A 15,617-nucleotide genomic window follows, 5' to 3' on the forward strand; every position below is an offset into this window, starting at 1 on the left:
TGTCCTTCTCCTAGGCGTAATCTGTGTCCAGGAAACGGCCCCTCCTGTGTGTGGTTTATTCCCTTCAATAAACGTCTGGATTAGTTAGAACATTCCTGGCGAACAAGAAAACCATTAGGCTACAGCAGTTCGAATGGTCTCCAATGGTCTCCGATGGTCTCCGATGGTCTCTAATGGTCTCTAATGGTCTCTAATGGTCTCTAATTCTCTCCAGTGGTCTCCAATGGTCTCCAGTGGTCTCCAATGGTCTCCAATGGTCTCTAATGGTCTCTAATGGTCTCTAATGGTCTCTAATGGTCTCCAGTGGTCTCCAATGGTCTCTAATGGTCTCTAATGGTCTCTAATGGTCTCTAATGGTCTCTAATGGTCTCCAGTGGTCTCTAATGGTCTCTAGTGGTCTCCAATGGTCTCCAATGGTCTCCAATGGTCTCCAATGGTCTCTAATTCTCTCCAGTGGTCTCCAATGGTCTCCAATGGTCTCCAATGGTCTCCAATGGTCTCTAATGGTCTCTAATGGTCTCCAGTGGTCTCTAATGGTCTCTAGTGGTCTCCAATGGTCTCCAATGGTCTCCAGTGGTCTCCAATGGTCTCCGATGGTCTCCGATGGTCTCTAATGGTCTCTAATGGTCTCTAATGGTCTCTAATTCTCTCCAGTGGTCTCTAATGGTCTCTAGTGGTCTCCAATGGTCTCCAATGGTCTCCAATGGTCTCTAATTCTCTCCAGTGGTCTCCAATGGTCTCCAATGGTCTCCAATGGTCTCCAATGGTCTCCAATGGTCTCCAATGGTCTCTAATGGTCTCTAATGGTCTCCAGTGGTCTCTAATGGTCTCTAGTGGTCTCCAATGGTCTCCAGTGGTCTCCAATGGTCTCCGATGGTCTCTAATGGTCTCTAATGGTCTCTAATGGTCTCTAATTCTCTCCAGTGGTCTCCAATGGTCTCCAATGGTCTCCAATGGTCTCTAATTCTCTCCAATGGTCTCCAATGGTCTCCAATGGTCTCTAATGGTCTCCAATGGTCTCCAATGGTCTCTAATGGTCTCTAATTCTCTCCAATGGTCTCCAGTGGTCTCCAATGGTCTCCAATGGTCTCTAATGGTCTCTAAAGGTCTCCAATGGTAAAGGTCCCAAACACACTGTATAATGTTTTTGTATTGGGTTGGGTTTAATGGTACATGTCACCAATCACACAGCATATAGAGATGTTTTCTAAGGTGTTTATTGAAAAACATAACTACCATACAATGGTTTATAATAAAAAAGTTCCCAGCGGACAAAACCATTTGTTTTCTAAACAGAGGTGTCACCAAAGCGGTGTTGTATGCATTAGGTCACTCCAAGCTAACTTTCAGATATGCATTTTTTCAAGTTATCAAAAATGACAACTATGACAAACGTGGCCATGTGCATGACAATGAATCATTACCCATAATTCCATAATAGCCCTAATGGTCACCTGATCACATGGTAGGGCAGGAAGAGAATCTGTCCCTTTGGCACTTTAGAAATCTAATCCCTGTTGTGTGTCAGTGGAAGAACAGGTCTTGACAGATGCGTTGTGTATCTTCAGGGCAGGTGACTTCATGTCCGATGGTTCTGGGATCTGCATAGATCTCATAGTCGTTTCCTCCCTAAAACACAGCATCAACATTAATATATCATAGTCGTTTCCTCCCTAAAACACAGCATCAACATTAATATATCATAGTCGTTTCCTCCCTAAAACACAGCATCAACATTAATATATCATATTGCTTCCTCCCTAAAGCACAACATTAATATATCATAGTCGTTTCCTCCCTAAAGCACAACATCAACATTAATATATCATATCGTTTCCTCCCTAAAGCACAACATTAATATATCATATTGTTTCCTCCCTAAAGCACAACATTAATATATCATATTGTTTCCTCCCTAAAGCACAACATTAATATATCATAGTCGTTTCCTCCCTAAAGCACAACATCAACATTAATATATCATATCGTTTCCTCCCTAAAGCACAGCATCAACATTAATATATCATATTGTTTCCTCCCTAAAGCACAACATTAATATATCATATTGTTTCCTCCCTAAAGCACAACATTAATATATCATATTGTTTCCTCCCTAAAGCACAACATTAATATATCATATTGTTTCCTCCCTAAAGCACAACATTAATATATCATATTGTTTCCTCCCTAAAGCACAACATTAATATATCATATTGTTTCCTCCCTAAAGCACAACATTAATATATCATATTGTTTCCTCCCTAAAGCACAACATTAATATATCATATTGTTTCCTCCCTAAAGCACAACAAACCCTCGTGTTGTCCTCCCAAATGCCTTACGCCTTTTGTCCTCTGGGGTCAAAAATGACCCCGCCTGGTTTGACTGTTTATAAAGCATACAGTATACATTTTCAATCAATTCTGTGTTACATCTTTATTCTTACTTCTGTTCAACCCATTACTATAATTTTTTTCATTTGTTTTGGAATTTAGAGCCAATAGACCTTGTTTACATAAAAGTATACCCTGTTTTTAAGTAAAAATACAATGAAACTATGAATTATTTTGACCTATTATTATTTTGACTATTTCACTTATCACTGAGTGGTATTTGTAAAAGTTTAGTGAGGATGCTGTTTTTGAATCATTTAATTTTTATTAATGACAGCCCATAATCACACCTTTTGTCCTCTGGGGTCAAAAATGACCCCGCCTGGTTTGACTGTTTATAAAGCATACAGTATACATTTTCAATCAATTCTGTGTTACATCTTTAGTCTTACTTCTGTTCAACCCATTACTATAATTTTTTTCATTTGTTTTGGAATTTAGAGCCAATAGACCTTGTTTACATAAAAGTATACCCTGTTTTTAAGTAAAAATACAATGAAACTATGAATTATTTTGACCTATTATTATTTTGACTATTTGACTTATCACTGAGTGGTATTTGTAAAAGTTTAGTGAGGATGCTGTTTTTGAATCATTTTATTTTTATTAATGACAGCCCATAATCACACCTTTTGTCCTGCCTGGTTTGACTGTTTATAAAGCATACAGTATACATTTTCAATCAATTCTGTGTTACATATTTAGTCTGAAAATAACGGTAGTTGTTTAATACTATGCTCTTTATGATTCAAACAAATTTGAAGTAATTTGATTGAATTATGGGTGTTTTACTAAATGTAATAACTTCTGTTGTCCTCTGGGATCAAAAAGACCCCGCAGCACAAAGTTTACATACTGCTTGGCAAAACATCTTTGATCATGTTTCTTTGATGTGTGGGGTCAAAACATCTTTGATCATGTTTCTTTGATGTGTGGGGTCAAGCAATGGTTATGACAACAACAACAACAAAAAAAGTATTTTCTCACAGGTGTTTGGGCATTTCACATTTTAGTCTGAGAGAGACAGGCAGCACAATGAGGAGGCAGAAGTTTTATAATGCACAGGAGGCTTGCAAGATAATTTTTGAAATAAAAGAAAATAATGACCAGGAGGACAATGCTGCACATAATGAGGATGAATCAACTGATGAAGAGGGTTCAGGGTCAGCTGGGTCCTCTTCCTCAGATTCTACCTCATCTGTTGATTCTTCGTCTTCATCATAATAGATGATGTCCTCCACTTCTGACACTTCTTCCATTTCAACTTCAGATTCTACCTCATCTGTTGATTCTTCATCATAATAGGTGCAGTGCTCCACTTCTGACACTTCTTCCATACCAGCTTCAGATTCTACGTCATCATCACGTTCATCCATTTCCTTATATTCATAATCATCTTCCATTTCTGCAGCAGGAGATGTGGGGGAATCTTCGGAGGAAGAAGTAGCATGCTGTCTGTATGTTGGATCTATCACCTCATCATTATGTTCCTCCTCTTCTGACCCTGAACCCTCTTCATCAGTTGATTCATCCTCATTATGTGCAGCATTGTCCTCCTGGTCATTATTTTCTTTTATTTCAAAAATTATCTTGCAAGCCTCCTGTGCATTATAAAACTTCTGCCTCCTCATTGTGCTGCCTGTCTCTCTCAGACTAAAATGTGAAATGCCCAAACACCTGTGAGAAAATACTTTTTTTGTTGTTGTTGTTGTCATATCCATTGCTTGACCCCACACATCAAAGAAACATGATCAAAGATGTTTTGCCAAGCAGTATGTAAACTTTGTGCTGCGGGGTCTTTTTGACCCCAGAGGACAACAGAAGTTATTACATTTAGTAAAACACCCATAATTCAATCAAATTACTTCAAATTTGTTTGAATCATAAAGAGCATAGTATTAAACAACTACCGTTATTTTCAGACCAATTGATGAATAAAAAACATATTTTGTCGGCAAAAGATTTAATTTGGGGTCAGAATGACCCCAGGACAACAGGAGGGTTAATATATCATATTGTTTCCTCCCTAAAGCACAACATTAATATATCATATCGTTTCCTCCCTAAAGCACAACATTAATATATCATATTGTTTCCTCCCTAAAGCACAACATTAATATATCATATCGTTTCCTCCCTAAAGCACAACATCAACATTAATATATCATATCGTTTCCTCCCTAAAGCACAACATCAACATTAATATATCATATCGTTTCCTCCCTAAAGCACAACATCAACATTAATATATCATATCGTTTCCTCCCTAAAGCACAACATCAACATTAATATATCATATCGTTTCCTCCCTAAAGCACAACATCAACATTAATATATCATATCGTTTCCTCCCTAAAGCACAACATCAACATTAATATATCATATTGTTTCCTCCCTAAAGCACAACATTAATACATCATATTGTTTCCTCCCTAAAGCACAACATTAATATATCATATCGTTTCCTCCCTAAAGCACAACATCAACATTAATATATCATATCGTTTCCTCCCTAAAGCACAACATCAACATTAATACATCATATCGTTTCCTCCCTAAAGCACAACATTAATATATCATATTGTTTCCTCCCTAAAGCACAACATCAACATTAATATATCATATCGTTTCCTCCCTAAAGCACAACATTAATATATCATATCGTTTCCTCCCTAAAGCACAACATCAACATTAATATATCATATCGTTTCCTCCCTAAAGCACAACATCAACATTAATATATCATATCGTTTCCTCCCTAAAGCACAACATCAACATTAATATATCATATTGTTTCCTCCCTAAAGCACAACATCAACATTAATATATCATATTGTTTCCTCCCTAAAGCACAACATTAATATATCATATTGTTTCCTCCCTAAAGCACAACATTAATATATCATATTGTTTCCTCCCTAAAGCACAACATCAACATTAATATATCATATCGTTTCCTCCCTAAAGCACAACATCAACATTAATATATCATATCGTTTCCTCCCTAAAGCACAGCATCAACATTAATATATCATATCGTTTCCTCCCTAAAGCACAGCATCAACATTAATATATCATATCGTTTCCTCCCTAAAGCACAACATTAATACATCATATTGTTTCCTCCCTAAAGCACAACATCAACATTAATATATCATATTGTTTCCTCCCTAAAGCACAACATTAATACATCATATTGTTTCCTCCCTAAAGCACAACATCAACATTAATACATCATATTGTTTCCTCCCTAAAGCACAACATCAACATTAATATATCATATTGTTTCCTCCCTAAAGCACAACATTAATACATCATATTGTTTCCTCCCTAAAGCACAACATCAACATTAATATATCATATTGTTTCCTCCCTAAAGCACAACATTAATATATCATATTGTTTCCTCCCTAAAGCACAACATCAACATTAATATATCATATCGTTTCCTCCCTAAAGCACAACATCAACATTAATATATCATATTGTTTCCTCCCTAAAGCACAACATTAATACATCATATTGTTTCCTCCCTAAAGCACAACATCAACATTAATATATCATATTGTTTCCTTCCTAAAGCACAACATTAATATATCATATTGTTTCCTCCCTAAAGCACAACATTAATACATCATATTGTTTCCTCCCTAAAGCACAACATCAACATTAATACATCATATTGTTTCCTTCCTAAAGCACAACATCAACATTAATATATCATATTGTTTCCTCCCTAAAGCACAACATTAATATATCATATTGTTTCCTCCCTAAAGCACAACATCAACATTAATATATCATATCGTTTCCTCCCTAAAGCACAACATCAACATTAATATATCATATCGTTTCCTCCCTAAAGCACAACATCAACATTAATATATCATATCGTTTCCTCCCTAAAGCACAACATCAACATTAATATATCATATCGTTTCCTCCCTAAAGCACAGCATCAACATTAATATATCATATCGTTTCCTCCCTAAAACACAACATCAACATTAATATATCATATTGTTTCCTCCCTAAAGCACAACATCAACATTAATATATCATATTGTTTCCTCCCTAAAGCACAACATTAATACATCATATTGTTTCCTCCCTAAAGCACAACATCAACATTAATATATCATATCGTTTCCTCCCTAAAGCACAACATTAATATATCATATTGTTTCCTTCCTAAAGCACAACATCAACATTAATATATCATATCGTTTCCTCCCTAAAGCACAACATCAACATTAATATATCATATTGTTTCCTCCCTAAAGCACAACATCAACATTAATACATCATATTGTTTCCTTCCTAAAGCACAACATCAACATTAATATATCATATTGTTTCCTCCCTAAAGCACAACATTAATATATCATATCGTTTCCTCCCTAAAGCACAACATCAACATTAATATATCATATCGTTTCCTCCCTAAAGCACAACATCAACATTAATATATCATATCGTTTCCTCCCTAAAGCACAACATCAACATTAATATATCATATTGTTTCCTCCCTAAAGCACAACATTAATATATCATATTGTTTCCTCCCTAAAGCACAACATTAATATATCATATCGTTTCCTCCCTAAAGCACAACATTAATATATCATATCGTTTCCTCCCTAAAGCACAACATCAACATTAATATATCATATCGTTTCCTCCCTAAAGCACAGCATCAACATTAATATATCATATCGTTTCCTCCCTAAAGCACAACATCAACATTAATATATCATATTGTTTCCTCCCTAAAGCACAACATTAATATATCATATCGTTTCCTCCCTAAAGCACAACATCAACATTAATATATCATATTGTTTCCTCCCTAAAGCACAACATTAATATATCATATCGTTTCCTTCCTAAAGCACAACATCAACATTAATATATCATATCGTTTCCTCCCTAAAGCACAACATCAACATTAATACATCATATTGTTTCCTCCCTAAAGCACAACATCAACATTAATATATCATATCGTTTCCTCCCTAAAGCACAACATCAACATTAATATATCATATCGTTTCCTCCCTAAAGCACAACATTAATATATCATATTGTTTCCTCCCTAAAGCACAACATCAACATTAATATATCATATTGTTTCCTCCCTAAAGCACAACATCAACATTAATATATCATATCGTTTCCTCCCTAAAGCACAACATCAACATTAATATATCATATTGTTTCCTCCCTAAAGCACAACATTAATACATCATATTGTTTCCTCCCTAAAGCACAACATCAACATTAATATATCATATTGTTTCCTTCCTAAAGCACAACATTAATATATCATATTGTTTCCTCCCTAAAGCACAACATTAATACATCATATTGTTTCCTCCCTAAAGCACAACATCAACATTAATACATCATATTGTTTCCTTCCTAAAGCACAACATCAACATTAATATATCATATCGTTTCCTCCCTAAAGCACAACATTAATATATCATATCGTTTCCTCCCTAAAGCACAACATCAACATTAATATATCATATCGTTTCCTCCCTAAAGCACAACATCAACATTAATATATCATATCGTTTCCTCCCTAAAGCACAGCATCAACATTAATATATCATATCGTTTCCTCCCTAAAGCACAACATCAACATTAATATATCATATCGTTTCCTCCCTAAAGCACAACATTAATACATCATATTGTTTCCTCCCTAAAGCACAACATCAACATTAATATATCATATTGTTTCCTTCCTAAAGCACAACATTAATATATCATATTGTTTCCTCCCTAAAGCACAACATTAATACATCATATTGTTTCCTCCCTAAAGCACAACATCAACATTAATACATCATATTGTTTCCTTCCTAAAGCACAACATCAACATTAATATATCATATCGTTTCCTCCCTAAAGCACAACATTAATATATCATATCGTTTCCTCCCTAAAGCACAACATCAACATTAATATATCATATCGTTTCCTCCCTAAAGCACAACATCAACATTAATATATCATATCGTTTCCTCCCTAAAGCACAACATCAACATTAATACATCATATTGTTTCCTTCCTAAAGCACAACATCAACATTAATATATCATATCGTTTCCTCCCTAAAGCACAACATCAACATTAATATATCATATTACACCAGCTCTGACGCTCGTTGGATGTGGCAGGGCTTGAAAACTATTACAGACTACAAAGGGAAGCACAGCCGCGAGCTGCCCAGTGACACAAGACTTCCAGACGAGCTAAACCACTACTATGCTCGCTTCGAGGCAAGCAACACTGAAGCATGCATGAGAGCACCAGCTGTTCCGGACGACTGTGTGATCACGCTCTCCGTAGCCGATGTGAGTAAGACTTTTAAGCAGGTCAACATTCACAAGGCCGCAGGGCCAGACGGATTACCAGGACGTGTACTCCGAGCATGTGCTGACCAACTGGCAAGTGTCTTCACTGACATTTTCAACATGTCCCTGACTGAGTCTGTAATACCAACATGTTTCAAGCAGACCACTATAGTCCCCGTGCCCAAGGACACTAAGAACCTGCCTAAATGACTACCGACCCGTAGCACTGACGTCTGTAGCCATGAAGTGCTTTGAAAAGCTGGTCATGGCTCACATCAACACCATTATCCCAGAAACCCTAGACCCACTCCAATTTGCATACCGCCCCAACAGATGCAATCTCTATTGCACTCCACACTGCCCTTTCCCACCTGGACAAGAGGAACACCTACGTGAGAATGCTATTCATTGACTACAGCTCAGCATTCAACACCATAGTGCCCTCAAAGCTCATCACTAAGCTAAGGATCCTGGGACTAAACACCTCCCTCTGCAACTAGATCCTGGACTTCCTGACGGGCCGCCCCCAGGTGGTAAGGGTAGGTAACAACACATCTGCCACACTGATCCTCAACACAGGGGCCCCTCAGGGGTGCGTGCTCAGTCCCCTCCTGTACTCCCTGTTCACCCATGACTGCATGGCCAGGCACCACTCCAACACCATCATTAAGTTTGCCGACGACACAACAGTGGTAGGCCTGATCACCGACAACGATGAGACAGCCTATAGGGAGGAGGTCAGAGACCTGGCCGTGTGGTGCCAGGATAACAACCTCTCCCTCAACGTGACCAAGACAAAGGAGATGATTGTGGACTACAGGGAAAAAAAGTGGACCGAGCACGCCCCCATTCTCATCGACGGGGCTGTAGTGGAACAGGTTGAGAGCTTCAAGTTCCTTGGTGTCCACATCACCAACAAACTATCATGGTCCAAACACACCAAGACAGTCGTGAAGAGGGCACGACAAAGCCTATTCCCCCTCAGGAGACTGAAAAGATTTGGCATGGGTCCTCAGATCCTCAAAACGTTATACAGCTGCACCATTGAGAGCATTCTGACTGGTTGCATCACCGCCTGGTATGGCAACTGCTCAGCCTCCGACCGCAAGGCACTACAGAGGGTAGTGCGTACGGCCCAGTACATCACTGGGGCCGAGCTTCCTGCCATCCAGGACCTCTATACCAGGCGGTGTCAGAGGAAGGCCCTCAAAATTGTCAAAGACTCCAGCCACCCTAGTCATAGACTGTTCTCTCTGCTACCGCACGGCAAGCGGTACCGGAGTGCCAAGTCTAGGTCCAAAAGACTTCTCAACAGCTTCTACCCCCAAGCCATAAGACTCCTGAACAGCTAATCATGGCTACCCGGACTATTTGCACTGCCCATTATTAAGCTATAACGTGGTTGTCATTATAACGTGGTTGTCATTATAAAGCTATAACGTGGTTGTCATTATAAAGCTATAACGTGGTTGTCATTATAAAGCTATAACGTGGTTGTCATTATAAAGCTATAACGTGGTTGTCAATATAACGTGGTTGTCATTATAAAGCTATAACATGGTTGTCATTATAACGTGGTTGTCATTATAAAGCTATAACGTGGTTGTCATTATAAAGCTATAACGTGGTTGTCATTATAAAGCTATAATGTGGTTGTCATTATAAAGCTATAACGTGGTTGTCAATATAACGTGGTTGTCATTATAAAGCTATAACGTGGTTGTCATTATAACGTGGTTGTCATTATAAAGCTATAACGTGGTTGTCATTATAAAGCTATAACGTGGTTGTCATTATAAAGCTATAACGTGGTTGTCATTATAAAGCTATAATGTGGTTGTCATTATAAAGCTATAACGTGGTTGTCATTATAACGTGGTTGTCATTATAACGTGGTTGACATTATAAAGCTATAATGTGGTTGTCATTATAAAGCTATAACGTGGTGGTCATTATAAAGCTATAACGTGGTTGTCATTATAACGTGGTTGACATTATAAAGCTATAATGTGGTTGTCATTATAACGTGGTTGTCATTATAAAGCTATAACGTGGTTGTCATTATAAAGCTATAACGTGGTTGTCATCATAAAGCTATAACGTGGTTGTCATTATAAAGCTATAACGTGGTTGTCATTATAAAGCTATAACGTGGTTGTCATTATAAAGCTATAACGTGGTTGTCATTATAAAGCTATAACGTGGTTGTCATCATAAAGCTATAACGTGGTTGTCATTATAAAGCTATAACGTGGTTGTCATTATAAAGCTATAACGTGGTTGTCATTATAAAGCTATAACGTGGTTGTCATCATAAAGCTATAACGTGGTTGTCATTATAAAGCTATAACGTGGTTGTCATTATAAAGCTATAACGTGGTTGTCATAATTAAGCTATAACGTGGTTGTCATTATAAAGCTATAACGTGGTTGTCATTATAAAGCTATAACGTGGTTGTCATTATAACGTGGTTGTCATTATAAAGCTATAACGTGGTTGACATTATAAAGCTATAACGTGGTTGTCATTATAAAGCTATAACGTGGTTGTCATTATAAAGCTATAACGTGGTTGTCATTATAACGTGGTTGACATTATAAAGCTATAATGTGGTTGTCATTATAACGTGGTTGTCATTATAAAGCTATAACGTGGTTGTCATTATAAAGCTATAACGTGGTTGTCATCATAAAGCTATAACGTGGTTGTCATTATAAAGCTATAACGTGGTTGTCATTATAAAGCTATAACGTGGTTGTCATTATAAAGCTATAACGTGGTTGTCATTATAAAGCTATAACGTGGTTGTCATCATAAAGCTATAACGTGGTTGTCATTATAAAGCTATAACGTGGTTGTCATTATAAAGCTATAACGTGGTTGTCATTATAAAGCTATAACGTGGTTGTCATCATAAAGCTATAACGTGGTTGTCATTATAAAGCTATAACGTGGTTGTCATTATAAAGCTATAACGTGGTTGTCATAATTAAGCTATAACGTGGTTGTCATTATAAAGCTATAACGTGGTTGTCATTATAAAGCTATAACGTGGTTGTCATTATAACGTGGTTGTCATTATAAAGCTATAACGTGGTTGTCATTATAAAGCTATAACGTGGTTGTCATAATTAAGCTATAACGTGGTTGTCATTATAAAGCTATAACGTGGTTGTCATTATAAAGCTATAACGTGGTTGTCATTATAACGTGGTTGTCATTATAAAGCTATAACGTGGTTGTCATTATAAAGCTATAACGTGGTTGTCATAATTAAGCTATAACGTGGTTGTCATTATAAAGCTATAACGTGGTTGTCATTATAAAGCTATAACGTGGTTGTCATCATAAAGCTATAACGTGGTTGTCATTATAAAGCTATAACGTGGTTGTCATTATAAAGCTATAACGTGGTTGTCATTATAAAGCTATAACGTGGTTGTCATTATAAAGCTATAACGTGGTTGTCATCATAAAGCTATAACGTGGTTGTCATTATAAAGCTATAACGTGGTTGTCATTATAAAGCTACTTACAGGTTTAGTTTTGTCTCCAAAGAAGTGTATGGTTTTATAGGAGTCTTTCTCTACCAGGCCCAGACAGTAACGCTTGTCCCAGCCTTCTGGGAACACATCAAAACTGATCTGACCACCTGCAGAGAGGAGGGAGAGAGGGAGGAGGGAGGAGGGGGGGGAGAGGGACGGGAGAGGGGGGAGAGGGAGAGGGTGGGAGGGGGGAGTAGTAGAGGGAGTGGGATGGAGGGAGGTGGGGGTGGGAGGGGGTGTGGGAGAGGGACGGGGGAGAGGGAGGGACGAGGGAGGGACGGGGGAGGGGGGAGAGGGACGGGGGAGAGGGAGGGAGGAGAGAAGGTGGGGGAGTGAGAGAGGGTGGGAGGAGTGAGAGAGGGTGGGGGGAGTGGGGGAGGGACAGTGGGTGGGAGTGGGGGAGGGACAGTGGGTGGGAGTGGGGGAGGGACAGTGGGTGGGAGAGAGGGAGGGACAGTGGGTGGGAGAGAGGGAGGGACAGTGGGTGGGGGAGAGAGGGAGGGACAGTGGGTGGGGGAGAGAGGGAGGGACAGTGGGTGGGAGAGAGAGCGAGAGAGAGGGTAGTAGGAAGGGTGAGAGAGGGTGGGGTGGGATAGAGAGAGGGTAGTAAGAAGGGTGAGAGAGGGTGGGGTGGGATAGAGAGAGGGTAGTAGGAAGGGTGAGAGAGGGTGGGGTGGGATAGAGAGAGGGTAGTAGGAAGGGTGAGAGAGGGTGGGGTGGGATAGAGAGAGGGTAGTAGGAAGGGTGAGAGAGGGTGGGGTGGGATAGAGAGAGGGTAGTAGGAAGGGTGAGAGTGGGTGGGGTGGGATAGAGAGAGGGTAGTAGGAAGGGTGAGAGAGGGTGGGGTGGGATAGAGAGAGGGTGGGGTGGGATAGAGAGAGGGTAGTAGGAAGGGTGAGAGAGGGTGGGGTGGGATAGAGAGGGTAGTAGGAAGGGTGAGAGAGGGTGGGGTGGGATAGAGAGAGGGTAGTAGGAAGGGTGAGTGGGTGGGGTGGGATAGAGAGAGGGTAGTAGGAAGGGTGAGAGGGTGGGGTGGGATAGAGAGAGGGTAGTAGGAAGGGTGAAAGAGGGTGGGGTGGGATAGAGAGAGGGTAGTAGGAAGGGTGAGAGAGGGTGGGGTGGGATAGAGAGAGGGTAGTAGGAAGGGTGAGTGGGTGGGGTGGGATAGAGAGAGGGTAGTAGGAAGGGTGAGAGGGTGGGGTGGGATAGAGAGAGGGTAGTAGGAAGGGTGAGAGGGTGGGGTGGGATAGAGAGAGGGTAGTAGGAAGGGTGAAAGAGGGTGGGGTGGGATAGAGAGAGGGTAGTAGGAAGGGTGAGAGGGTGGGGTGGGATAGAGAGAGGGTAGTAGGAAGGGTGAGAGAGGGTGGGGTGGGATAGAGAGAGGGTAGTAGGAAGGGTGAGAGAGGGTGGGGTGGGATAGAGAGAGGGTAGTAGGAAGGGTGAGAGGGTGGGGTGGGATAGAGAGAGGGTAGTAGGAAGGGTGAGTGGGTGGGGTGGGATAGAGAGAGGGTAGTAGGAAGGGTGAGAGGGTGGGGTGGGATAGAGAGAGGGTAGTAGGAAGGGTGAGAGAGGGTGGGGTGGGATAGAGAGAGGGTAGTAGGAAGGGTGAGTGGGTGGGGTGGGATAGAGAGAGGGTAGTAGGAAGGGTGAGAGGGTGGGGTGGGATAGAGAGAGGGTAGTAGGAAGGGTGAGAGAGGGTGGGGTGGGATAGAGAGAGGGTAGTAGGAAGGGTGAGAGGGTGGGGTGGGATAGAGAGAGGGTAGTAGGAAGGGTGAGAGAGGGTGGGGTGGGATAGAGAGAGGGTAGTAGGAAGGGTGAGAGAGGGTGGGGTGGGATAGAGAGAGGGTAGTAGGAAGGGTGAGAGGGTGGGGTGGGATAGAGAGAGGGTAGTAGGAAGGGTGAGAGAGGGTGGGGTGGGATAGAGAGAGGGTAGTAGGAAGGGTGAGACAGGGTGGGGTGGGATAGAGAGAGGGTAGTAGGAAGGGTGAGAGGGTGGGGTGGGATAGAGAGAGGGTAGTAGGAAGGGTGAGAGAGGGTGGGGTGGGATAGAGAGAGGGTAGTAGGAAGGGTGAGAGGGTGGGGTGGGATAGAGAGAGGGTAGTAGGAAGGGTGAGAGAGGGTGGGGTGGGATAGAGAGAGGGTGGGGTGGGATAGAGAGAGGGTGGGGTGGGATAGAGAGAGGGTAGTAGGAAGGGTGAGAGGGTGGGGTGGGATAGAGAGAGGGTAGTAGGAAGGGTGAGAGAGGGTGGGGTGGGATAGAGAGGGTAGTAGGAAGGGTGAGAGAGGGTGGGGTGGGATAGAGAGAGGGTAGTAGGAAGGGTGAGAGAGGGTGGGGTGGGATAGAGAGAGGGTAGTAGGAAGGGTGAGAGAGGGTGGGGTGGGATAGAGAGAGGGTAGTAGGAAGGGTGAGAGGGTGGGGTGGGATAGAGAGAGGGTAGTAGGAAGGGTGAGAGAGGGTGGGGTGGGATAGAGAGAGGGTAGTAGGAAGGGTGAGAGAGGGTGGGGTGGGATAGAGAGAGGGTAGTAGGAAGGGTGAGAGAGGGTGGGGTGGGATAGAGAGAGGGTAGTAGGAAGGGTGAGAGGGTGGGGTGGGATAGAGAGAGGGTAGTAGGAAGGGTGAGAGAGGGTGGGGTGGGATAGAGAGAGGGTAGTAGGAAGGGTGAGAGAGGGTGGGGTGGGATAGAGAGGGTAGTAGGAAGGGTGAGAGAGGGTGGGGTGGGATAGAGAGAGGGTAGTAGGAAGGGTGAGAGAGGGTGGGGTGGGATAGAGAGAGGGTAGTAGGAAGGGTGAGAGAGGGTGGGGTGGGATAGAGAGAGGGTAGTAGGAAGGGTGAGAGGGTGGGGTGGGATAGAGAGAGGGTAGTAGGAAGGGTGAGAGAGGGTGGGGTGGGATAGAGAGAGGGTAGTAGGAAGGGTGAGAGAGGGTGGGGTGGGATAGAGAGAGGGTAGTAGGAAGGGTGAGAGGGTGGGGTGGGATAGAGAGAGGGTAGTAGGAAGGGTGAGAGAGGGTGGGGTGGGATAGAGAGAGGGTAGTAGGAAGGGTGAGAGAGGGTGGGGTGGGATAGAGAGAGGGTAGTAGGAAGGGTGAGAGAGGGTGGGGTGGGATAGAGAGAGGGTAGTAGGAATGGTGAGAGAGGGTGGGGTGGGATAGAGAGAGGGTAGTAGGAAGGGTGAGAGGGTGGGGTGGGATAGAGAGAGGGTGGGTGGTTAGAGGTCAGGGGTTACACTCACCTATAGAGAAGTCCTTAGGGTTAGAGGTCAGGGGTTATAGGTCAGACTCACCAATAGAGAAGTCCTTAGGGTTAGAGGTCAGG

At 41.6% G+C, this 15,617-nt stretch overlaps 1 protein-coding gene and 1 long non-coding RNA gene across 3 annotated transcripts in view; one reads left to right on the forward strand and one right to left on the reverse strand.

Moving 5' to 3' along the window:
- Positions 1-1,201: 1,201 nt before the first annotated feature.
- Positions 1,202-15,617, reverse strand: part of LOC311124234 (phosphomannomutase 2-like) — a 29,664-nt gene continuing 15,248 nt past the window's right edge. The window contains exons 7-8 of the mRNA XM_084198412.1: positions 12,296-12,411; positions 1,202-1,629 (exon numbers count right to left, since the gene is read on the reverse strand). Of these exons, the coding sequence (XP_084054538.1) occupies positions 1,525-1,629; positions 12,296-12,411 (221 nt within the window). The 3' untranslated portion in view covers positions 1,202-1,524. The remainder of the gene's footprint in view (positions 1,630-12,295; positions 12,412-15,617) is intronic.
- The window catches only part of LOC311124232, a 1,153-nt gene continuing 1,071 nt past the window's right edge, over positions 15,536-15,617 (forward strand). For both annotated transcript variants that reach the window (XR_014612738.1, XR_014612739.1), the window contains exon 1: positions 15,536-15,617. This exon is cut by the window's right edge and continues 147 nt beyond it. This is a non-coding gene — a long non-coding RNA (uncharacterized lncRNA).

This window comes from Coregonus lavaretus (genome assembly GCF_964263955.1).
Source record: "Coregonus lavaretus genome assembly, contig: HAP1_SCAFFOLD_833, whole genome shotgun sequence".
In the NCBI taxonomy this organism is placed as follows: Eukaryota; Metazoa; Chordata; class Actinopteri; order Salmoniformes; family Salmonidae; genus Coregonus; species Coregonus lavaretus.